Below are 25,717 nucleotides of genomic sequence, written 5' to 3' on the forward strand. Positions count from 1 at the left end.
TTAAATTTAACATCCTGAATTCAGATTTCTTGAAGTATTTTATATCACCAAAAATATAACATCTCTTTTCAAATATTTATACTTCATTTCTTACTGTATTGGTCAGAACAGTAATTTTAAAAAATAATTACCCAAACTGTATGATTTTAGGTTAGAAATTGAAAAATGGTCCCAGGGAACAAAACAGAGATTTCGGAAATACTTTAAACTCTTTAAGAACTTAACATTACGAACCAGAAGCAACATAACAACGTGGAGAGGGTGTGCTGTTTAAGACATGTTGCTGAGATAGCTGGGAACCCACCTATCAGTCCAGTGCAGTAAGAACTGCTTCCCACCACGCTGCATTCGGATGGGTCACACAGCTAAATGCAAGAAGAAAAGAAAACGGAACGGAGTATTTATTCTAGCTGTGAAAAAAAAGATAAATTTTGGACTATTGTGAAATAAAGGATATGACCAGAGAAAAACTGAATAGGTGTGAGTATATAAAAATAATACAGTTTTGCCCAATAAAATGTAAAAGAGCGGAGCAGAAGAGAAAACCATACTGATATAAACTTACTAACGTGTGTGCGCATGTGTGTACACAAATCTATCACAAATGAAACATGTCTGGTCAGCCATATCTCATTGAATAAATGGTCAAATGGGCAAAAGAAACACACAATCGGTTCACATATAAAGGAAATAAAAATAGTAAATTATCGCTTGGAACATTGGATAGCCTCTTGGGAAATGCAAGAAATGTCAAAAACACCTTGAGGAGCTCACACCCTTGCTAGAGGAAGAACCTGACAAAGCAGCGGAACACAGCGTAAAGCAAGGAATAGGTGTGTGCTGCCGGTGCCGTCAACTCGCCCACGCTCTCCGGAAGCCCCGTCGTGAATGCAGCCACAGCTCTGCATGCGTGCACGCGTGTCCGTGTGCAGCCGCCCGTTCTGACTGCTAAGTCCACTGGGAAGAGCTATATCCCCAAAAGGGAAGTATAGTCATTTGCTTAAAGATATTCAGAGAACTATTCATGCAGGAAAAATGAAAATAATCCAAGAACCTAAAAAAGTAAAAAGGCCGAACGAACCATAGGATGGCAACAAGGTATGTCATACAGTTTTTTAACAGGGACGCATATACGGGAACATGAGTAAGTAAAAGCACAAAGAAAGGAACTCAAACCAATGCTCTGCAGAACACGCATATGTACATAGACTAAGGAGGATGTGGTCAAGAGTGAGTGTTTTCCTGGGAGCTATCCAGAAGTTACCCTGACACTATTCAACGAATCGCACAAGTGTTCGCTCCTTCCTCTAACATAACACGATACAGCAGGCACCTTCATCCCCCAGTACGTGCCATAGCAGGAACATACGCTCTGCTTCAGAGCTCAGGTTTCTGAAAGGAAAGCAACCGTTGAGCCGCCTGAAAGGCTTACCGTGAGTGTGGCAAGCGACATGAAGCCGATCAGGTTATTCCACACTTTATCGATGTCCTTAAGCAACTGCTGCAGCTTCTCACTGCACACCGCAGTGGCTTTGATCCCCAGCTCCACACGTTTGGTCACCCTGTACACCTCCACAACACCTGACATAGGGGGACAGAGGAGAAAGTGAGGTGTGGAGGTGTAGAGAAAGAGACGACAGACAAGGCAGCACTACTGCTTGTCGATGCCTTAGTCGGAAAGGACTGTATCTGGACACGGGGGAATGTGCTACTCCCTGGGACCAACCACCTCTCAGTACTTCAGTACACTCAATGGTAAGAGCGCAAACTCCAGAGCTACACTGCTTGTGTTCAAATCCCAGCTCTGTCACTTACTAGCCGTGTGACATTGGGTAAATCACATAACCTCTTTGTGCCTCAATTTCCTCACCTGCAAACTTGAGTTAGTAACAGTACACCCCCCTCCCCCAGGGGATGGTTGAGGGGATTGAATGGGTTGATACTGTAACAGGCTTAGACGAGTGTCTGTCAAACAGTAGGCATTATGCAAGTATTAGCTTTTTTTTTTCTCCCTTTTTAATGAGTCCATCTGTTTAAATTTGGGAAACACCATTAAACTTGCTTAAAATGGGAACATTAAAAGTTTAAAAGAATCTGAATATCAATATCATCACAAAGTAAGAAATATCTCATTCCTATGAATGCCCAGTGATTTATACTCTGTGGCTTCATGTGTCTTTTTTATACACTTAACAGGACTCAGAACAGTTCTTTTCCTGTGGTTTCCGATGGGGGGGGCTGAACTCTTCAAGCAAGGACGACAGGTGGCAAGTATCCCCACACTCTAAGGACAGCCACCGACGCATCCCCAGCCTATTCCCTGGCCTCTGTGGGAGAGGACTGGAGGACTCCAGGGGGTCTTCACAGGGGAGCATTGTCAGCCCTGTGCACAGCACTGTGGCTCTTCCTCTTCCTTTCTCAGGGGTGCAGGGGTTGTTGCCCAGCCTGCACCAAATGAGGGGGCTCCTGAGACAATCCTTCAGAGGCACAAGGAGACCTCCTAGCATGAAAGACAGGCAGTCCCTTGCCAGCACACACCTGTTTATGCAGTAGAATCGTGCCTGCCTGGGTAGGAAAGAGGAACTACAGTGAGGCGGCAGGAGCAAGGGAGAGACCATATCCTTCACTCTCCACTCACCCAGAAAATATTTTTCAGTGACTACTCTGTGCCAGGCATTAATCTAGCTGTTGGAGACACAGCCGTGAACAAAACAGGCCAAAATCCCTCCCCTCTTAGAGGTTCATTCCAGATAAAACAAGAACAGTAAGTAAAATACAGGGTCCAGCACAAATAATGCCTTTTATTACAAAATCTTCTATTACAAAATCATAAACATGTACTTCTGTAACATAACAATATCACACTCAGGCACATCATATGACATTTTAGGGGAAATGTTCAAATTAAAACTATAAATTATTACGCCCATATGATTACCCTACCAACCACCCTCAAGCAGGCTTTACTTCTGCTGGACCCTGTATATAAGATATTAAAGGTGATAGGCTGGGGAGAAAATCAAGCAGGGAAAGGGACAGGAAGTGCCAGGGTGGGGGAAGAGGATACAGTTGGTAAGGGGGTTGGCAAGGAAGACCCCACTTAGAAGGTGACATTTGAGTAAAGATCTGAAAAAGATTAGGGTCCAGTGCCTGGGGCCCCGGCCTGAGCCTGCAGTGAGGAAGACAGAGATTGGGGCTCCCAGTTGGATCGTGATGTTTAACAGCTGAAGGTGGCCAGGAAGTTAAGGAACCTGTGATGTTATTACGGGGTAAAGAGGACATATTGAGCATGGTAAGCTAAGGCACTGACTGGGGAGCCAATGACTCATTTTAATGACTCACCTAATTCAAGCTCTGGTAAACAAGTAACACAGGCGTAACTGTACACTGTTGTCGTTATGTTATAACGAGGACTGGGAAACGTGGCCATAGAGACCTTCAGTCAAATAGTCAAATAATTGTTTTTGCCTATGACTTCAGTGTCTTATTTACAAATGCAGGTGCTACTTATACATACATAAAGTCACATGTAACTTTGAGAGACATACATTAAACTACTTAACATAAGGGGAAACTGAAAATATTTCAAAGTGTTGTGATTTTGAATAAGTAAAACATAAAAGAACATACCTAATAAATATTCCATGCCTTGAGCTGACTGGATAACTTCTGTGCACACAGAACTACTACTGATTCCATTTAAGGTGTCATTTGCTTTCTTAATGACCTACGAGAAATGAAATCACATCACCTGACAAAATTAAGAAAAGTCATTGCAAATCAATTTACTATCAGTAGAAAACCCAAGGGAAAAGCCAGGAGGCGTGAAAAAGCATGACTGACTGATGTATGTACAGTATGTACGCTGAAACAAATCCAAAAATCTAATTTTTTAACCTTGAAGAAACAACCCTCCATTTCTTTGGGAGAGAAAAGATAGAGGTTCTTTGGCTTAAATAATATTTTAATTTAGGCAGAGTGAATGACTCCACTTTGCTATTTCTTAAACACGCTGACAGAGGAGGACACCACCGACAACTGAGCCAGTGTCTGCTGTTACAAGCGGGAAAGAAGCCGCACTTAAGATGCACGACCTTCCAGAGCTTCGCTCTGCCCAGGCCATGGAGGTAGGGCTCCCTTCAGTTTGCCTCTGTCTCCTCACAGGCTCCAAGGAGAAGGCAAAATGACACAGACAGCACTTACACAGAGGGGAACACCACAAAAGTGACACATACTCACTTCTAGGGCACTCCCCAGGCACCTCTGCCATTCATAGGCATATCTCTCATTCTCCTGCGGATTTTACAAAAAGAACTGGGTTAAAAAGACAAGTCTGGAGTCCTCTATTTATGTTAATTCAGAGGGCACTAGAAGACTTTCCTTTTTATTAAAATCACTCTAGTTCACACAGTTTTGTGGGGGTTTTTTTTAGATTTTATTTATTTATTTTCAGAGAGAGAGAGAAGGGAGGGAGAAAGAGAAGGAGAGAAACATCAATGTGTGGTTGCCTCTCGTGCGTCGCCCACAAGGGACCTGGCACATAACCTAGGCATGTGCCCTGACGGGGAGCCGAACTGGCGACCCTTTGGTTGGTAGGCCATTGCTCAATCCACCGAGCTACACCAGCCAGGGCTCAAGCACAGTTTATCTTATGAACCAACTAGTGACTATTTAAAATTACTGGTAAATGTAGCTTCTAAGCACATGACTTGTGGGTCTGAGGGAAATGTTTTGTATCGGCTTCTCTCTGCAAGTGTCACTTCATTTGTTCTAGTGATAGCATAAACTTCTTCAAAGGTGCTCATCACATAGGTGTCTAGTATAAGATCCCCCATCAAGCCACCGGCTTTCCACAGTTGTAATTCTGTGTGTGTGTATGCGTAAGTATGTGTGTGTGACCAGAAGTGTGGGGGAGAATGGTTAAGTGCTGGCTCTGCAAGGAAGACAGCATGGGACTAAGATACAGCAACCACAAACCGATGATCCCTAACAGTTGCCCTTTCCCCTTCATTTTTGACGTTTTCACATTCACTGAAATGATGAAGTCTAAGTGCTCAAAAAGAATTCCCTTAAACACGTCCCTCCTTGTGGAGTCCCACGAATAATTTCGGTGTTAAGGTCACTAACTACCTTCAGTGGATGTCAAACCTGGGAAAGATTTTCATCCGGGGCGAATGTCACCATTCTCCAACTTTAATTACATACTCTATGCGTGGCTCCTTGCATGTCGTATGTGAGAGCTGCAGGCATTCTTCCTCGGGGCCTCTGTGCTCAGCTGGTCTTTGACCTGGCCCTGTGGAAAACTACCCCGCTCACCTCCACCTCTCCTGTCAGATCTTTGTACTTGTCACGGATGACAGGCAGAGCGGGCTTCTCACTCAGAGTGTTGGAACGGTCCCGGAAAGGCTGCTCCAAAGCCGGAGAAGGAGAAGAACGGCTTATTTCTTTATCACCAAGGCTCAAACTCCTCTTGTGTGATCCTGGGAGAAGTGGATGACACAGTTAAAGGTTTTGATTATTCAGCTTAGTTCAAGCAGAGGCTCTTGCTAGCATGGGCCTCCTCTGTAGATGTTTATGTGACAAGGCACTCAGAAACACCACCCTCATTCCTTATGTCTGGCAAGCTGCATGTCGAATCCTTTCCACTGAACTCTCTTGCTTGGTTTCCTTGCCTTTACTTTTCTCCACTACTCTTCCCTGACCTATCATCATTCTTGCATACTTCTAGCAGCAAATCATTGCAGTCTGGAGGACTAGTGTGTCTTTGTAAATATCAGTGCATCAGAACTGTGTTGCCTTTCCAGCCTTAGTTATGGATTTGCACCAATCTCCTACATACTCTCTCAATCTACTGGAAATCAACGATTCCTTCTGTCAAGATGGGCTTAGCGCATAAGGGGCAAACTCAAGTGCCTTCAGAGAGCAGGCAAGTGAAGTGAACAACCGAAGTCAGTCAGCTGGAGATCGGAAGTGCTGGGGACTGTGACACCGGGGAAAGTGCACCCCAGATTAGAGGGGGGTGCTGCTACTCAGCTCCAGCTGATGGTCAAGAGGTGGGAATGCAGGCCTAGAATTGCCAGGTATTACTTTCTAAGAAAAGCTAGAAATCCAGACTGTGAAATCTCACGATTTTTACATATGGTAACTGCTTCACACATTAAAAACCTTCTTTGTGGGTCAATAAAATGGGCCAGCAGGCTGGATCCAAATCTGCAGCTACCACGCTGCGGCCTCTGGATTAGAAGATTCGGTCTGTAGCCAGGGAACCAGAGCAGAGCTAGTTTCCCCATAAGTGGGTCAAATCCATTTCTCTGGCACTTTTAACACGGTGCACCTCTAACCAAACCAGCTAATGAACTACAGACTGTGGGCTTAGCCCAAAAAGCAGTTACCAGAGGAATACTGGTTTGACTTGAGTTCAGTCTCGGAATCTTTTTTTTTTTGAAATAGCTATCTGTAATGGACTGATTTCAAACACTGGAAAATCTATTTCCTGCTAAACCAGGAACCAACTTTTTATCCTAAGAAAGAACACCTAACACCTCAGTGGAAAAAAACCACGACAGTAAAAATCTATGCTGAAAAATCTACTCACCTTGAACAGAAAGGTCAAAGGTTGCCAGCTCACTTTTGATCATTTCTTCACTGGATTTCATTTTGCTTTGTGAATTGGCCACTAAGAAGTCAAATTTGCTGATTTTGGGCTTTTCACTTTGAAACTCTCCGAAGTCATCCGCACATTCTTTGGGGGTGTCGTGAGAAGTGCTGCTGGACGCTGGGCTTGGACACAGGGCCTCTTGGCTCCATTCGGCGGTAGGCAGGTCCTGTCTCGTGAAATCTTTATAGTCCCTGCTTTCACATTCCTTTTGCTCACTGGTCTGAGGAATCACATCTTTAAAACTGGCAAACGCTGGGAACGTGGTCTCTGGAGGAGCATCTTCATTCGCGAAGGCTGTGCCTTTGGACAAAGACGTCATGGTGATGTTTTCAGAACTGCCAAACGAGGTCTCTTTCTTTTGAAGAACTGAGGCAGCTGACGAGGATCTGCTTCCTGCTGAGAGGACAAACGGAGAGAGTTTTCTGCCCTGAGATGCATCGTCCCTGTCTGACCAGTCATAGCTTGTAAGTGTGCTCACTGCAAAATTGCTACCGTAGGGTCCAAAAGCAGCATATTTTAAGTCCTCTATATCTGAAAGGGAAATAAGACCCCACAATTAGAGGCAAGCTCACAATTTCGGCAAAATGCCTTAAACTCTGCAGAAGCAAAATGTCTAGCATATTTGATTAGTTTTATGCTATGTTGGAGTTAACTAAATTTAGAGCTTGTGCTAAAATTAAAGGAGTTGAGCTGTAAAATCTGATCTTTAAAAACCCACATTAGCCTTGACTTGTCATTTATATTTGGTTACAAAGAGTCGTTTTCTTTGGATATAAAAATTACTGGAAAAAAGTTCGCCTACCAATGTATATACTATTTGATATGAGAATAGGGTCATTTAATAAATTGTTCACTTATAAATTTTAAAATGTATTTATAGTATTCCCTAGCTAAAACATGTCTCTTTTGCCTTGACCTTGGTGGAAAATATTCCTTTAAAACATGGACATATGAAATCTATATAATACGCTAATTAAAAATTGACACTTCCTCAAAACTAAAGTGAAAATATTGTTACCTTACTTTTAATCAATTATTAGGAGCTTCTGTCTCAAACCAGGCCGAATGTGAGATTTTAATTAAGCAGTTACTTACCTAGTCGTTACTTTGGTCAATATGGACATCATACTGCTGTGATGGGATATGAGGAAAGAAAAATCAATCTAACCTATGTTAGCCCCTAAAAGACAGAGTCAAGGTCTGGGTTCTGTTGGGCTCTTGTTTCTCCTTCAACTACATGTCAGCCCCTCATTAAAAAAAAAGAAAGAAAGAAAGAAAAAGAAAAATGCTGGGGCAAAAGACTCATATTACATTCTTAATACATGTTTAAATAACTTAAGAGTAGCATACAACAGCAGAGAGAATGTACGTTTTTGATTTACACAGACCTGCGTTCAACTCCCAGCCCTGCCATCTACCGCCTGTGTGCCACTAGGCAAGCTACTTAACATTGTTCAGCCTCGGTTTGTTATCTGTAAGATGCAAACACCACGCACGTGGAAGGTCTGTGTTGTGACAACTAACAACAACGTATGTCAAGGACCCAGGGCTCTTGGTAAGCAATACATAACAGCTGTATTTGTAGAGCACAGTGGCCACCAGCCTCAATTTGACATTTAGTTACCACTTTAGGGGTTAAAGTGAAATTATTTCAAGGTAAAAATGAAACGTCAACTCATCGTTTTAGTGGTCTTACTAGGGAAACTTTCTTGTCCGTGTTAAAAAAATCAAAAGCAGCTGAGGCTAACCCCGCACACGACAGACAGCAGGTGGAGAAGCCGCCTTTCCCGCAGCACTGGCCATTCGGTCTGGCTAGCACACGTTTGGTTTCATTTTAGTCACTGTTGTATACGAGGACAGGCGGCCACAGGCTAGACTCCCTCTCTGACAACCACAAGCATGGTTTCCAAAGAAAATGCTCATAAGTTTTGTGACCCAGGTTTCCAAAACCAAGTCAACAGGCGAGCCCACGCTGGGCCATTCCGTCTTTCGCTGCACCGCTGCAAGGGTTCAGGGACTCCGGACACGTCCATGGCTCCTCTAACAGCGTGCGACCCACCTCTGTTTCTCTGTTTAAGCCCCTTTTGGGAGAAGGGTACTAAATTAATAAAAATATGGCACACCCTAGATGTACAAAAAGGCCAACCAGTGAAAAGCTAGTAACTTTCACCAAACAACAGTATATTTTAAAATTCTGTAGTACAAATGGTACCCTTCAAATCTGGTTTATTAAACAGGAGGAAAAAAAAGATTCAGGTGAGAAATGTATACTTTCAAATGAATGGAAAAAACTTTAAGCAAAACGCTTAGTCTCCGGCAGTACTGTTTTGTTTTCCCCACTGCTTAAAAGGGATCAGAAAGTACCCTGACTCAGACGAAGTGCAATTCAATCAACAGGCAGTTGCAGTCAAACACAAGACTACTCTTCCGGGGGTATATTCAGAAGAATGCTTCACAAAACAGATATTTTTATTATTAGACCCCACCAGAAAGCTCTTGGGGAAGTTATATTATGAACTGGTCCCAGAATCTCATCTACTTACTAAAAGAGTAGAAATTTTTCTAGAAACCAAGGTAAATTTAATGAAAAGTTAAACTCTAGTTTAAACATCACAATCAGGTTGTGATGGCAATAAAAAGACCCTTTTTCTCAATTATGTAACAAGAAAAAAAACCCCCACCAGAAATGATTGTAGTGTAATCATGTAAAAGGCACTAAAAGAAATAAGGAATTACCTTAGCTGAAGAGTATTTTTTAATACTATTGGTCTTTAACAAATCTTATATTTTATACTTTAAAAAAAATAATGAAAAGTAAATACATAGGATATACTAAAATCAAGCCTCAAGGTTGATTTTTAAATTTTAGTTGGCTTATTTATTGGTTACTATGGTGTAAAAAAAGTTACTGAAGTGCAATTCATTTGAATACACAAGGAAGTACTAAAACTGATATTATCGAGTTGGCCAAAAAGTCTGTTTAGCACTGGCTGGTGTGCCTCAGTGGACTGAGTGCCAGTCTGCAAAACAAAAGGAGTGCTGGTTTGATTCCCAGTCAGGGCACATGCCTGGGTTGCAGGCCAGGTCCCCAGTTGGGGGCACGTGAGAGGCAACCATATATTGGTGTTTCTCTCCCTCTTTTTCCCTCCCTTCCCCTCTCTCTTAAAATAAATAAATAAAATCTTTAAAAAAAAAAAAGACTTCACATCACTTAAAAAAAATGTTCGTTTAGTTTTTTCTGTACGATGGCTCTGGTAGTGCTCAGTTGTCTTTAACTTTACTTGAAACAATTTTGTTAGATTGCATTGTGACAGTTGTCATGTAAATGTGCATTAAAAAAAAACTTATCAAAATTGGTGAATTTTTGTGCAGTCATTTTAATATTGAAGCTGGAAGAAGATATGCAACATTTTCAGCATATTATGCTTTATTATTTCAAGAAAGGTAAAAATGCAACTGAAACACACACAAAAAGATTTGTGTATAGTGTAGGGAGAAGGTGCAGTGACTGATGAAATATGTCAAAAGTGGTTTGCAAAGTTTCTTGTACTATTGACATTTTGGCCAAATAATTCTTTGCTGTGGGGCTGTCTTATGCATTGGAAGATGTTTAGCAGCACCCCTGGCCTCTACCCAGTAGAAGCCAATAGCAGAATATAGCCAACATACTCAAAATATCCAAATCAATAAAGTTATTGGTGAAAATGAAAAATGTGTCTTTTGTTTTACGGAAAAAACCATACGGACTTTGTGGTCAACCTAATACATAGGAATGTGAAAGCATTGTACGTATTCCTACACCTGAGCATCTATAAACAATATAAAAACATAGTAGTATTTCCCAGCATGGTAAATATTAGTAAGCCATGTTCTAAGAAAATGAGGTAAATCAGTTCACTGAGGGTAGGTTAAACCAAGAAAATATCTCATTTCCCATTTAACTGTTCTACTTTTTCTAGGCAGTCAAATTATATCTATCTGTATGATGGGCTTAAAAATATGAAAGATTCTGTAAGACCTACGACATAAATGATGGAAGCTCTATCTGGAAAAATTATATGAAATAACCCACAGTTTATTTTGTAATCACTGAAGTTGCTACAGATGGGTTTTCAGTTTGATAGCTGAATTCTGAAAATTGCAAGAGAAAAAGGAAAAAGAGAACCGAGAATGGATGCAATAAAATGAACAGAGAATCACTACTGTATTTCCAATTCTCCTGGGGAACTCTGAGGCTTTGCTAGGTTGAACTGCAATTGCACACATAATAGGCCAAAGTGTGTGCTTTAATACATGTATTTGTTTCCAACGAGGAGTGTCCTATTTCAAAGGCCAAAGGAATAAACTATACAATCTGCTTCTCATCCTGTATCTCAAATCACAACATGAATTTCTTGCTTATGCTAGTGAGTAACCCTATCAGTCTGTTCCATAACCTCCATTACAATCCTCTCTGAACCGACGTTGTACATGAAAACAAGGCATTTCTTGGAACAAAGAATGTGAGCTGACACTGCAGGACACAGAAGGCCATACCAATTCCCCTGGACATTTTCTAAAGCTGTGAAGCATATGCCCAGGTGATTAAGAGTTACACAGGCTTTTGAGAAAGGGATTTGGAAAAGAAGAAAGGAGACACATGCACAAATTCCACTATTCCCTAGTATTTTATAGAACAATAAAAATGGTCAATGGACTCAGAAAGGGTCTTGGAAAAAAATTACGTATCTTTTAATTTCCAATGCCAATTTAATCCAAATTTCATTTACCAAAGCAAACCATGAAATATTTGTACATTTCAGTTTCTTTCTGCCCTGGCCCTATTCGTATTCACATTCTCTATTAGTTACAAAACCTGGTCTGACTGGGTCCTACAAGTCTCCAACACCCTCATAGGCGTTGTTGAGGAAAACAGGAAAATGTGGTTGTATAATCGCTTTCCAGTGTCTTCTAATTGGCATCGCAACCCCCCCATGCTTCTTTTGTACTGACTCGCACATGTCTCTGCCACGCTCTCCCTGCTACCTGTAAGCACCTTCAGTTTTCCATGTCAGTGCTTCAAATTCAATGAGAAGTGGTAATCCTATGGATATTTTAAGTCAGAGGAGGCCAGAAGGCCAAGAAATGGTGTCAGGACATGCAGCAGGACTGCTCATGGTCATCATTAAAAATCTCATCAAAACACCCTGGACGGTGTGGCTCAGTTGGTTGGAGCGTTGTCCCACGACCAAAAGGTTGCAGGTTTGATTCCTGGTCAGGGCACAAACCTGGGTTGTGGGTTCGATTCCCAGTCTGGGTGCATACAGGAGGCAACCAATCGATGTTTCTCTCACACCAATGTTTCCCTCTTACCCTTCCTCTTTCTCTAAAGCAATGAAAAGAAAAAGAAAAAGAATGCCATCAGTAAAGATTTAAAAAAATTTTTCTTAACTCATCAAAAACACACTAAATGAGCACAGAAGATGGCAATTACAGTTGCGGCCCTTTGGCTCTACACTGGAGGGGGCAGAACCCAGGAGACCCTCCCATGCACATGGCCCTATTGTGCTCTCAAAGCTATTAGGCCAGCATTTTCCAAAACAACTTACCCTAAGTATTCAGCTGATAGAAAAACAAAGCTAGAGGCAGCTCTTTAAAAATAAAATAATTTGCCCCAGCCGGTGTGGCTCAGTTGGTTGGGGCATCATCCCATAACTGGAAGGTTGTGGGTTCGATTCCCAGTCAGGGCTTGTACAATCCCTGGTCCTGATGCAAGGGGGAGGAAACCAATCAATGTTTCTCTCTTACATTGATATTTCTTTCTTTCCCATCAATGTTTCCCTTCCTCCCTCTCCAAAAAGTAATGAAAAAATGTCCTTAGGTGAGTATAAAAAAAATTAAAAATAAACTAATTTAATTCTTTCAGTTATTTTAGGATTTAGCCCACGTTCTTTGATATTACCAGTATTTTCTATATGTTCATTTGCTACTTTTAAAAATCAGCAGGCATTTTAATGTGAACACTACAGTGATTATAGAATATAAATATTGTACATTTTTTTGTATAATTTCTTAGGCACTGATGTATGAAGTCAAGCACTAACGATATTTTCCTTAACTCGGTACTAGGGTAAACAGAACTGTATTTTCTTATTTGTTTAAACCTACAGCATATAGTTCTTTAGGTCTTCATTGCAAGTTTATATTACTACATAATTAAAACTTCCTCTCTAAAAGTAAATGTTACTCTGGAAACATTGTTTGATTTGTGAATGTGATTGTTTTACATGCAGTTACATTTAGCCATTTTCTGCAGCCTGCTCAGGTAACTGCAGAAAGTAGGCAAAACAGAACAGTCCCAGACAGACCCATCTAGCATTAGATATTTCCATTGACAAGGGACTGTCTTGGTCAAAGCTTCCACAAGACTGGTCTTATGTATGGTGCCAGAAAGTCCTAATAAATAAAGGGCACCCAGTGTTATCATTCTAGATGGAGCCTACACCAAAACCTCTTGGGGCCAAAGCAGTTAGCAGTATGCAAGGTTTTTGAAACCGTGTATTATTCAACTTTCTAAAGCACTGTCTGTGCCCTGGAATACATATTTTCAATGGCAGAACCAGCTTTTCTTAATCTAAACCCAAATATGCAACTTTGTTCTTTCTCAAATGGCATATTTCAGATAGTATAAGTGATGTCAGGAATGCTATTAAAAATCCTCATCTTCAATGGTTTAATTTCCTTTCTGCCTCAGATTTTAAAAAAGAACAAAGGCCTAAAGCCTCATACTATAAGAAAAAAATTTAAACCATAGAAATAACCCCTTTTTGCCAAGGTTTTTTATTGATCTTGGGTTTCTGGTCTGAATACAATAACATGCCCAAGATTTTTGCTATTATTATACTCTAATATGGAAAATTTCCCTCCCAAATTTGGCCTAGTCTTGTTAATTTTTATGGATCTTCCTAGAATTCTTTCCTTAAAAGCGGAAATGTTTAAAGTCTACTTCTTCTGAGAACTTGCTTTATGGACTAAGTGAAGAACAACGGAGAGCGGCTTCGCAGCACATTCTGAAGCTGGAAAGACAGCGTGCCCTGCAATGAGGGGACGGTGCACCCAACTTCCACTCAAATCAGATTCAGTCCTGAAGACTTCCTGGTGCTAACACTGAACACTTCCCATCACAGAGACAGCAATTTAAATTCAGCTTGCACTTACTGCGCTCAGAAGTCCATCTTAATACCACTTGTAATTTATTTTAAATTAAATTTACAGACATCTAATTATTAACAGATGTGTCCATCTTTCCCCAACACTCAGCTCTTAGGTCTGTCCTCTCACCTCCCCCCTCTCCTCATAGCGGAACTCTTACTGGAGACAGGTTCTGTGATCTTTAGTAACCAATAAAATCTCAGTTTATTCACTAGCAGAAAGGAGTAAGTTTTATAATGTGTAAAATAGTGTATAGCTTACATTTTAAAAATATTTAAAGTTATACTTTGATCCAGTGCCATGTTAAGGACTTTTATCAGTGGAATTATAAGGGGAGAGGCACTAGTACTTCTCTTAGGAGACTGGTGTTTGTGGAAACAAAACAAACAAAGAGGGAGAGCCTCTAGCCACAGGAGATGCTATTGCTTTACACTCGATATGGACCAGGGATTTCTTTGATCTAACCTTGAAAAAGTAAAAATTACACACATCCCCACACTTTCAAAATATGCCAAAGAATTATTTATTAACATAGGACTTACAGATCACAAAAGAGTTATACAGAAAAGCTGGAAAAGAAGTCATCAGAATAAGCATGCAGATCAGTATTTGCAGTGGAATATACCAAAGCAAGTTCGAAAAGGCACATTCACACAGAATATGTCTAACTTGAAAAAAAGACATCAGAAAAGCAGGCAAAAAAAAAAAGGCGCTGATTAAAATACAAAGATTTTCAACGTCAAAGAAGAGCTACTTTACAGGTAGTAGGTAGGTAGGCAGGTAGGCGGCTACAGAAGTCTTGCGAACCCTTTGAGTGACAGATGAAGGCAAGCTCTTGCTGCCTACGAAACCAAATGACCTTAAGGATGGCACGTGAAGATGCTTCTGTGCCAGAGAGATTAAATTTAGTGGGGGGACAAAAGCAGTCTACTTGAAATTATATGCAGCAAGGGCTCAAAGGGTTAAATGTAATAATATGCAGAGAAATCAGGCAATGTTATTAGCAATATCTACCTTTCATACAAAGAATTATAGCAAGAGTTAAAAGAGACAGTATCCCCTTCAGAGTTAAGTTAGGGTTTCTAAATAGGATTAGGTCCAGAGACTGTAGTCTACTACGTTTTATTCTCTCTTCACGAGCCCACTTCTATTTTCTCCAAGAGGAAGTAACTTTAACCCTCAAACTAAGAGAGCAAGAGATACTGTGGTCAACATGAGGATAAAGAAAAACCAAATTCCCGTAGAAGTCCCTGCCATTTTCGCTCTCCACACGACACATCGATGCAGCAGTTTTGCTCAACAGCAGTACATGCGCTGCTCAGGCATCAACCCCTGGAACAACCGCTCTAAAGGGATACTGCTCCTTTCCACAGGTTTACAGATCAAAGGGAGGAAACAATCTGCTTTTAAGAACATCCTCAAACTGAAGATACTTGGCTTGAACATTACAGGTTCCAAGCTGGGAGTGTCCCAAACATACATAAAAGAACATGAGCACAGGAAATTATTTTAACAGGTCAATCACAACAGACTCAATCCAAAAACCAATCTCTCCTCCCCAAATAAAATGGGGGAAAAAAAAAGACATCCAAACCCAGATTAGACTCATCCATAAAGACATCTAGCTTGGGACTGTGAAAGAATATAGATTCACTTTCAGAAAAATAGCTTCTAATTAATAATTTCAGAGTCCAGAAGGCTAGTTTACTTGTTATGAGATTTTAAATAAAAATTAAATATTGTTCAGAAAATGGAGCACTTCGCAACCAACGATAGTGGCTCAAGAAGCTCATACAAAAAAGAGAAATAAACAGCAGCAAAATAAAATATATAGGAAACCACCTGCTGAAAAGTACAAAAAAAAGGAAGTAGCCAGTCAGGGGCACAAGGAGCTCTGCAGACAGCCACTGCACTTGGAAAGTACCTTAGCAGGTAGTGACATGAACCACAATGTCTAGGATAACTCGCTCCTGACTCAGCACCCTGTGTAAGGATACGTCCAACACTGCAATAGCCAAAGGATAGATGCGATTTTGTTTTCTGCCTGCAAAAGTCGTAACACTTTACAATTTCTGCCTGAATCTGTAAACTTGGAAGTGTGTTATGCATTCTTCTCTAGTTAAAAAACAGCAACAACAAACCCTTCATATGTATAATAAATTTTCTAGACTAATACAGTAATACTGAGATATTTCTCATTATTAAAGGCCACAAAATAGGTTTATCTTTCTATATATATATACATATATATATATACCAAATAACGAAACAAAATAAAAACTAGGACACTTGAGTTTCTAGTTTTTATGACAAGAAGTTAAACTAGAGAATATACTGCTACAATACAGGAAAATCCATACAGAATTTTAAGAGGGCTCCCTTGTAGTCTCCAACATTTTATGAGAAAGTGAGTAGTTACTCTATTCTACCGTCTACAGATCCGTTATAACTTAGTACTTCCCATAATAGTTAACACTGAAAACCGTACCTGGATTCCACTAACAACTTAGGCCCTCCTCTTTGCCAGACCCTGGAACACAGCACACCCACACAAGTGCTGTCCCTCTTCTCTCGTAGGGACATGGCAAACTGCAGTACAACTGGCTAGACATTCTTACTTTATTGACCTAACAAGAGTCACTTTCTGTAAACCAAGCAGAATACTATATTGGCAGCTGTCAAATACACCCAAGGGAAATAAAAAGGAGAGGGAAACACTGACTCAATCACAGAAATGGAGGAACATTACTGACATTGCAAAAATCTTTATCAAAACTTCTGGCAACGTTCAGTTCATTTAGCAGTGGGTTTTTACGTGCCTCTAACACCAAGCTGGTGTTAGATTTCAAAAATAAGAATATTTTAGCTATTCAAATCTAATTCCATAGTATTCATGGTATCCATATATCCAAGTATCCACAGACTGCAATTTAACACTGCTTTAAGGGGTCTGGTAACAAAGATGTTAATTATTAGAAATTCATGAAGGTGAAGAGCCAGAGCCTTACTCGCCTGTGAATTAACACCCACAGAACCATCTCTGAGATCTGCGTCACCATCACCAGAGCAATCTCACCAATTCCTCACCTGCAGCAGGAGGGTGCTGGCCACTAACTGTTGGTAAATCCAAAGAGCTATCAGACATGACATGCTTAAGATCTCCTCCCACATCAGCCAGTTTCATGTCAAACTGAACAGAGAGTGCATCTTCAGAGTCCTCCTTGCCAACACTGCTGCCACCAATGGAAGGGAGATCCAAGGACTTCACCGAAGCAGAGTCTTCTTTGGTGTGCCTGAAAGCCACTGCTTTCTCTCCCAGGGATTTGTCCGAGTTCATGGAAGAAAATTTACTGGAGTGGAAGTCGGCAAAGTCATCATCACTTTTTCCTGAAGGAGTGTTATCCTTCAGTTCTTCAGTGCCTAGCCCAGATCCTTCCAGAGAAAGCTGTTTGAAGACATCGTATTTGGTAGATGCAGCAGCTGAGTTCTGTCCACTCTTCACTATGTTGCTTGAGCTGCTGGTTAGAGCAACAGGACTAGCTTCCTCTTTAAGGGCATCATATTTGTCTTCTGCTTTTTGCTCAGATGAAATGGAGCTATTACTGAAAGCAATAAAATCTGCAAAGTCATCCTGTTCCCCAACAGATGCTGGACTAGAATATTCCCCAAAAAGGTTGAATTCTCCAAAATCATCAGCCAAACTAGAAGATTTAGTTGCTGCCAACGCCGGCGTGGCTGCAGCAGATCCTGTTGACTGTGCTCGTGCAGAAACAGATTTTGATGCACTAAACGCAGGTGAAAAAGACAGCAGTTTCTCACCGCTGCAATTCACTGAGGAAAACATGTCTAAATCTGCTAAGTTCAGAGGAGTTTTCACTTGTGTTTGTGGTTTCTGCTGTATAGCTCCTGAGGGGAAGGTGGCTGGGAAAGTTTTGTCTTTTGTTGGTGGCTCTAGTGGTGATACACTGTCGGCAGTTTTAAAATCGGTGAAACCATCATCGGTCCCTGCAGCTCTGAACTCTGCAAAGTTTTCTCCTGAAAGAAAAAAAACAGAGTCAAATAAGTCAGAACGCGGAGCGGAAAACAACATGATGCACAGCGCAGTAAATGACAAGCATACTTTTATAGACTTTCCCCTCACTGCCTGGACATAATTTAACTACAGTTTAAACCCTACCAAATATCCCTTTACAAGCTACACATTTGTTTCCACATTGAAGGCTAATGATAGGAAGATAAAAACCAAACCGAGAGCACCTAACAGTGTCATGTTCATGCGCTCCCTTTGGTGTGGTGGTAAGTCTCTGGTGCCGGACCCTTTGGTTGGCCGAAAGCACTGCTCGCGGGACTTTCCTCACTGTGGCTGCCCACCAAAGGTGCAAAACAGAGTAAAAAGCTGGTGTTGAAGAGTCATATTAAAAGAGTGGCCCTTTAAAGATAAAATGTGTTACATGGTGGTCAATCAGGAAAAACACATCACAGGTACCGATGAAATATTATGAAAAACCCTGCATCTAACATTGAGGATGTACAACACTTTGTTTAACTTGGCATGTTGGGCATATGGTTGGATACTGGTTGTCCTGTTCAAGTAGATGGAGGAATTAATTTAAAGGCAACTGATGAAAACCTTTGAAAAGGTATTTACTTATTTGTAAAGCATTGGCCAAGGCCACACTGTGAAGCACCCTCTGCCTATACTCTCCAACACAGAAGGTTAAGCTCACAAAAAAATCTGTAAGAACTTGGGTTTTTCTTGAAATCAGCCGCCTAACCGAGAACTTATTAAAATTCAAAGGAATTGCAATACACACCAACTCTATATTTATTACAACTTTCAAAGAATATGATTTAAACTTTAGCGAATACTGTGCTACTCCAAGGATGGGATTCTGACAGAATTTTTTATTAATTTTTTTTAGAGAAAACAGGTATTAATGTATTTCTCATAAATATTTAAATAGACTCAGTTAAGATACTGATAAAAATCTGGAGCCATGATTATTAGGTTTTCTATTCTTTATTATCATAGAAATGTTATCACTCATAGGTATGAGGCTGGGATGTAAATGATCTTAGTTTTCCAATGGTGTCTGAAGGTTTTCCATAACATCTACTAGGTAATACCAGGTAATGAAGACCAGAGATGAACCAAATATAAATATAGCTACACCAATATCACTTATTCAAAAATATGAGTGCCATTTCTAAAGAGTTATAAATTAAAATAAAAGCTTTAATGTCCTCATCTACTTTTTAAATTCTATTTTTCCCTAAAAAATGAGATATAAAAGTGTACGAACTATAAAAATGTATTTAAAACCAAAATCCAATTCTTAAAATTGTCACTGAAACAATACAGGCTTTAACGTGTCGTGCATGTAAAGTGATATATACACTGATATATCAAGTGAAAAAGCATGGAAAATAATGGAAGCTGGTTTCTCTTCCTAATCTGAGGAATTTAACCAACTCACCAGCATAACTCATCAACACAGAGAAATCCATTTAACATCATGAGGGAAACTTTAGAAAGAGAGGAAAAGCTTCCAGAATCCCTCTATTTTATGTTTGCAAGATGTACCACCAATAAAACGATAGTCAATTTCACAAACTGACAGGAGAAGCAGATGTAAAACTTAAAAAAAAATTACCCCAGTATTTTAGGCAAATACATCACTGATATTTATATTATTTCGGCAAACAAAAAGGTAACAAGCAGCCAATTTTTGTCACAGCCAAGATTTTTGATGTGCTGCTTTGAAATATCTGTGAAATTGACAAGTTTTGCCTTATTATTTTTAAAAAGAAATCACCACAGCAAACTAAACTTACTGATGAATTGTAAAGTTTTCCATTGGAAATGTAAGCTGGGTGAAAGGGTTAAAAAGAAATGAAAATGGGTGGGTTTACAAGTTCAAATACAAAGGGGATTTGGGGGCAAACAATTTAGTTACAGTTATTTGAAGCTTGCATATCGGCAGGTCCATTAAGCATATTACTTCATAGGTAGCTTTTCAGTTAACTTCTGAATCCTCATAAGTTTGCCTCTCTAATTGCTACTTTTTAGGCCCTAAAAACATTTCAAAAAGAGATCACTTTTTGCTAAAACTTCAGTAACTCTCACTTATCCATATAAAACATTTTCCTCATCAACTTAATTTATGGTTTAAACTGGAGGGTAGAAAAAAGGAAATATTATTAAACTGTCAATTTGTAACCTAATAAACCCTCAGCTCTGAATATAATACCAGAAGATTCTTCATAAAATCTAAGACACTGAGATATTTTTTCAGGCCAATGTATTTGTTTTTTAAATTTTGCATTTATTGATTTTTAGAGAGAGAGAGAGAGAAACACCCATTTGTTGTTCCACTTATTTATGCATTTATTGGTTGATTCTTGTATGTACCCTGACCCAGGATCGAACCTGTGACCTTGGCATATCAGGATGACTCTCTTACCAGCTGAGCTACCAGCCAGGGCCAGTGTATTTTTAATGCAAGTAGAATAAAATGTTCTCCTAAAATGAACAAATTTGGCATTTCTGCTTGGAAGGCCATAGAATTAAAGTTAAGATAGGAACGAAAGCAAGCACGGAAAAATGGCAACACCAACCTGGGATTCTGTTAACTAAGTACCATAAAGCAGGACAAGGTGCTGCTTACATTTCGGTGGCACCCCTGTCCTTCCCAGGAATAACATACTTATCATATGAGCATACTACACAAAGAACCCTTATATTAAACCATGTTTTTTACTCCAAACCTGCCTTGGCCCAAGAGTTGGTGAGAGCATTGATAAATGACAAATTAACAAGCCAAAAGGTCCTCAGGTTTATCTTCGTGCTCCTAGTACCTACTACAGGCATGGAGGAAGAAATAGTTATTACATCCTAAAGGCTTCAGTGAAACACAAGGAAACATTTCTCAGAATATAAGAACTGTAAGGGACTGAGTATCTACAAGAGGTAAGTTTCCCTCTTTTGAGATAGTTAAGCAGTACACTTTCTACTTTAACTTTCACATATACTTACCTTTCCTATATTCTTCTCCCACCCCTCCCACTCTCACCCTAATCCCTTGGGCAGAAAGGTGAGAACAAATGATTGCTGAAGGATATTCCAAATTTGAGCAGAGTACACAAAAGTAGAACGTGGTACTGTTCCCAGGAAGAAATCCTCATTGGAATATACAAATTCCATGGCATTTGCAGTTCAGCTTTGAAGGACATACTTTGGTGTATGGATTATCTAAACCCTACACATCAGGTTTACAGTAGTATTTAATGTTTAACCACAAGCATAACTTTCATGCTTTACAGATGTGGCTCTCGCATTATCATTCTAAATCCCTTTCTAGTCTATTTGAGCCCTTCTATCAGAGGTGGAAACCACATATGCACAGAAAACCCTTTCACTTCACCTTATTAGATTATAGCTAATTTTGAAAATCCTGAAAAGTATAAGATTGGCTGCTGCCTTCTGTACCGTCCACAGACCGCCGCACTGCCAGCAGCTGAAGTCTTGGGGAACATGAGAATAACCGGAAGTAGTCGCAGCCCGCCATCTGACACAGGAGTCTAATGTGGCTGAGGGCTTCTGGTGAAAGGGAACACTATCTTTAGAGGAAATCACATTGCTCTGGGGTTTGCCCTAAATTTTAGAAGATCATTTGCAATAACTGAACCACATGTTACCTCCTTGTAATTTCCAGAGACACAGGAAAAAAAAAAAAAAAAAGGAAAAAACCCCACATGCAATAAAATAAAGACACCTTCAGTATTACTGAAAGAACCTTCAAAGATCTCTTTTATCAGAAGTTGAAATAATGTATTCATTTAAGGAATCAAAAACTTACCTGAAGATTTACTCTCTGCTGTCTGTTCCAGTTCCCTGAAAGCGCTATATTTATCACCAGGCTCTATGATGGAAAACACAGAAGCTCACGTAAGGTTAGGAACCTTGAGATCACAACTCAAGAAAGTAAGGCAGACAGGGTTAGCCAAACATACTTAGCATGTGGTATAAGCACTGCACATTGACCATAAAAGGCCCCCACTAACAACAAAGATTTATATTCACAGGTTTATGAATTCACAAACTGCTTTTTACCTCCAAATGGAACAGTATTTTCAGAGGGCTTGTCAGTTGCAATTCCTTTAAACACAGCATATTTATCCATTGAAGCTGATGCTTTAGTTCCAGAAAGTGGCATCAACAAAGAAGGGGCACTGAAAGGGGAGAAAAATATTCCTTAATGACTAAAACACTGAATCCTTTCCTTATGAAATAGGAGCTTAGAATTAAAGTGGTAAATGGTACCTAGTTAAAACTGACTCCCTGCTTTAAAAGTTCGAATACATATGCCACAAATGATAAAAATCAACATCCTTTTTTCTTGAAAAAATATATTAAAACAACACCCAACTAATAATTCTCTTGATTGTTTGAAGAGGGGTCAGATCCACGCTGACCATCTAATCTCTTTAAGCCATAAAGACAACTGGAATGTATGTCATTGGAAATAGATGATCATAGAATGACGCCCTACTGCAATTTTAACTTCAGGTCCATAAAAGTCAACTGCTCCAAATGGGTATCCCCAATATTTTAAAGTAAATTATGTGATCCTTAATGAAATTATTCTCTAAAATGGGGTCACAGTGAAGAGGTGAAATAGTTGAGATAAAAGTCTATTTATGAAATGTTGTTCAAGCTAAGATATAAATTGCTCCTCTTTTGTCATATTCCATTGCTTAAGGACAAAAGTTCACACATCTGATAGCAGCAGCAGAGTTAAATCAATTTGCATTTTTGCAAGGATCACACAGCAGTTCCCAGAAGCTATCTTTTCAGCAAAACAACAATCACTTCACAATTAGATGAAGATACTTTTGCCTATGGACATATTTCTCCCAGGATGGAAAAACTGTGTGATGAGTAGTATCTTTGTGGTTAATTCTTGGATGGCTAACCACATACTATAAAAGTACTGCTTCCCGCCACCCTCCCCCATCCCCCTTATCAGACACAGGCAGATCCCAGGAAGAACAACCTTTGCATGTGAATGATTATATTCCACCACTAGTTTGTGTCATTCAATACCAGGCACTGCAAGTTATATAAATGGATTTCTATTGAGTTCTTTGCCCTGGAGCAAAAATCTTTCCACAGTTATTTAAATCTTCTTCTCAGTGGCTTCCAAGCAAGGTGAGAAACCCAGCTCGTACACGAACATGTTAAGGGGGTCCACAGTGCTTTCGGACTTATGTTATTAGACATTGTAATTTCACATCACTACCAAACGGCTGCTACATATTTGGTCTTGACAAACAGGTCCTCACCTGTATCCTATAGGTGCATTTTTAATAAGCAATTAAACTGCAATTCATTGAACAGAATGTTACATAGGAATAAAGGTAATTAATGTCTTAGGAAAAAAAAAACCAAAGGTGAATGATCTGTTTGTTTTACATGACCTGCCAACGTTAGCTATGGTCTTTTAGAGTCCTTTGGTCAAATCTTGTACTAGAAGTGACATTTAACTGAATATTATGAATTTCAAAATTATTTTCAGAATTGGAGGGAAAAAAGAGGATTTTGTTGACTGAACTCAATAAAATGTTTCCATTAAAAGAAAACCCTATGACTTAGACTGTGATTTTACACATATTACAAATAACTCATTCCAGTTCATTTTCTGAATGTCTTATTTAACAAAACAAACTGTAATCACCATGGAATGTTTATGCTAGTTACAAAAAGCAGTTATCTGTTCTAAACGTAAGAACAGTTATTTCTACTCGGTAATGCTCAGGTACTCAGTGAGAGGCATATTGTTTTAAAATTTAAAAACCTTCCTTATACTGAAAGATAAGATTGTAAAGAATCTGCCTATGAAAAAAGGATTTTGCTTTTTCTCTAGTGAATCCATTTGTGCTTTACAATCATTCCTGCTAAGTATACCCATTTAAAAAGCAAAAAACCCCTAAGCAACTCAAAACTCCTACACCTTAGTCCTATTCTGTCTTCAGTGAGTGCCCCATGTCGGTCTCGTTTATTACACGAGGCTCCCCAGGGCCTGACGCACTCAAGCATTTTCTGAGTGGGTAAGCGAATGATGTTGCTGTCTTCCAGATCCCTTTTCATGCTGGTGCAAGCACTATTTCTCCTTTGACTCTGACATCCAGTTCAACACTGGCTCCCACCGATTCCTCGGAGACACCCTTTTCAGTACAAGTAACTCTAAGCCCAGAGCACCTCTCACCATCTCCCAACAGGATTATCATGATGGCAGCTGAATTTATCCCACACACAGTAGCAAGAATCACTTGCATCATGCCATGTCTTCGTTCTGAAATGCTTTACAGGTTATGTCACAAATCATAAGACATCCCATAGTTGGTGCCACCCTTAATAATGTCATTTTTCCCCAGACTAAAAACACTCTCCAATCCAGCCTGCTTCTAACAATTTACTTTCCTTTTCATGTTCTCTGATGAATAATGCCCATTTTTTGCTTAAAAATACCACCCAAAGTGGTCTTACCTAGGCTTAGCTATTCATACTGTGATTTAACAAATATCCTTTTAAAATAAACTCACAATATGGAATACAGACTATCATAAACTAGGGAATTCATTATATATACACACACATATTTAAGGACCAATTTTAAGAGAGTTTTATCACATAATATAAATACACAGATAAAACTGAGCTTCACCCTGGCCAGGTAGCTCGGCTGGTAGGAGCATTATACCATAAAGCAAAAGGTTGTGGGTTCAATTCCTGGTCAGGGCACGTATCTAGGTTACAGATTCAATCCCTATTTGGGGTGCGTATGGGAGGCACACTCCCCACCCTTCTTCTCTCTAAAAAAACAAAAAACAAAAAAACATGTCCTTGGGTGAGGATTAAAAAAAAAAAACAATACTGAGGTTTTTGAGAGCAGGAACTGTGTTTTTTGCTTCTGTATTTCTAGTGCCACTTCAATATCTGGCATATAGCAGCTACTAAGTAAATGCTGCTGAATGAGTAAGTAAACAATGATCTCGGATTCTTAAGACAGGAGCAAAATGTTTTCATGCAATGAAAGCATGGAAGTAGCCAAATCTGAACTGAGTAAGAAAAATCTGCAAAGACTGGCTGGCTGCGCATGCAAATAAACTATGATGGGGAGACAGTGCCATACAAAATTGCTAATATCCCACATATCTCAGGCCTGGCCACCACCTTAAAACTTTTTATACCCCAATTTTAATTTCATGTACTGAGAGTTTTTTCCCCAGAGGAATGAACAACCCATTTGATTACTTCAGTGTATAATTTTCATACTACAATACAATCATTCAACAAACTTTTATCAAGTACATATCATGGGCTAAGTACTACATTCGTAGGCACGAAAGATTGTGTGTGGGTCCTTACAGCCTAGCAAGGAAAACAGTCAGGTGCCCCGGTAATTGTAGTTAGGGCACAGATATTCAGAAGGTACCTTAACAGGAGAGAAGGAGGGGCCGTTAACTCATCTTGGAGGTGGGGATTGATTCAGAGGGACTAATAAAAACTCCCTATATTAAAATGATTTTTGAAATTGAACTAGCATTAACTATGGAAAGAATTTCAGATTGAAGAAAATGTAACGTAAAAGGCTAGAAGCTTGGAAGAGCATGGTGAGTTTGAAGTCATTTGGCATGACTGGAGGACAAGCTGTGGGCAAATGGCCGCGGTTGAGAGAGTAGGCAGGAGCAAGGTCACACATGGCCTTTTCCGTGCCAGGCAGAGGTGACAGAGTTGATGGTGGTAAAGAAGAGAGGAGGGAGCCAAATAACATGTTTCTGACTTGGTGACTGGATATGGTGATA

At 39.8% G+C, this 25,717-nt stretch overlaps 1 protein-coding gene across 14 annotated transcripts in view; it reads right to left on the bottom strand.

Annotated features, from left to right (window-relative positions):
• Positions 1–25,717, bottom strand: part of SYNRG (synergin gamma) — a 70,930-nt gene that overhangs the window by 13,796 nt on the left and 31,417 nt on the right. For 10 of the 14 annotated variants that reach the window (XR_008425076.2, XM_053910471.2, XM_053910463.2 and 7 more), the window contains 8 exons: positions 21,963–22,081; positions 21,709–21,771; positions 16,937–17,884; positions 6,596–7,189; positions 5,317–5,480; positions 4,240–4,293; positions 3,631–3,727; positions 1,433–1,581 (listed from right to left, as the gene is read on the bottom strand). Coding sequence is in view for 13 of the 14 variants with exons in the window: in XM_053910471.2 (XP_053766446.1) it covers positions 1,433–1,581; positions 3,631–3,727; positions 4,240–4,293; positions 5,317–5,480; positions 6,596–7,189; positions 16,937–17,884; positions 21,709–21,771; positions 21,963–22,081 (2,188 nt within the window). In the remaining variant the exon portion in view is untranslated. The remainder of the gene's footprint in view (positions 1–1,432; positions 1,582–3,630; positions 3,728–4,239; positions 4,294–5,316; positions 5,481–6,595; positions 7,190–16,936; positions 17,885–21,708; positions 21,772–21,962; positions 22,082–25,717) is intronic. The other 4 variants (XM_053910473.2, XM_053910474.2, XM_053910466.2 and 1 more) reach the window with 2 other exon arrangements.

Source organism: Desmodus rotundus, chromosome 9, assembly GCF_022682495.2.
Source record: "Desmodus rotundus isolate HL8 chromosome 9, HLdesRot8A.1, whole genome shotgun sequence".
NCBI lineage: Eukaryota > Metazoa > Chordata > Mammalia > Chiroptera > Phyllostomidae > Desmodus > Desmodus rotundus.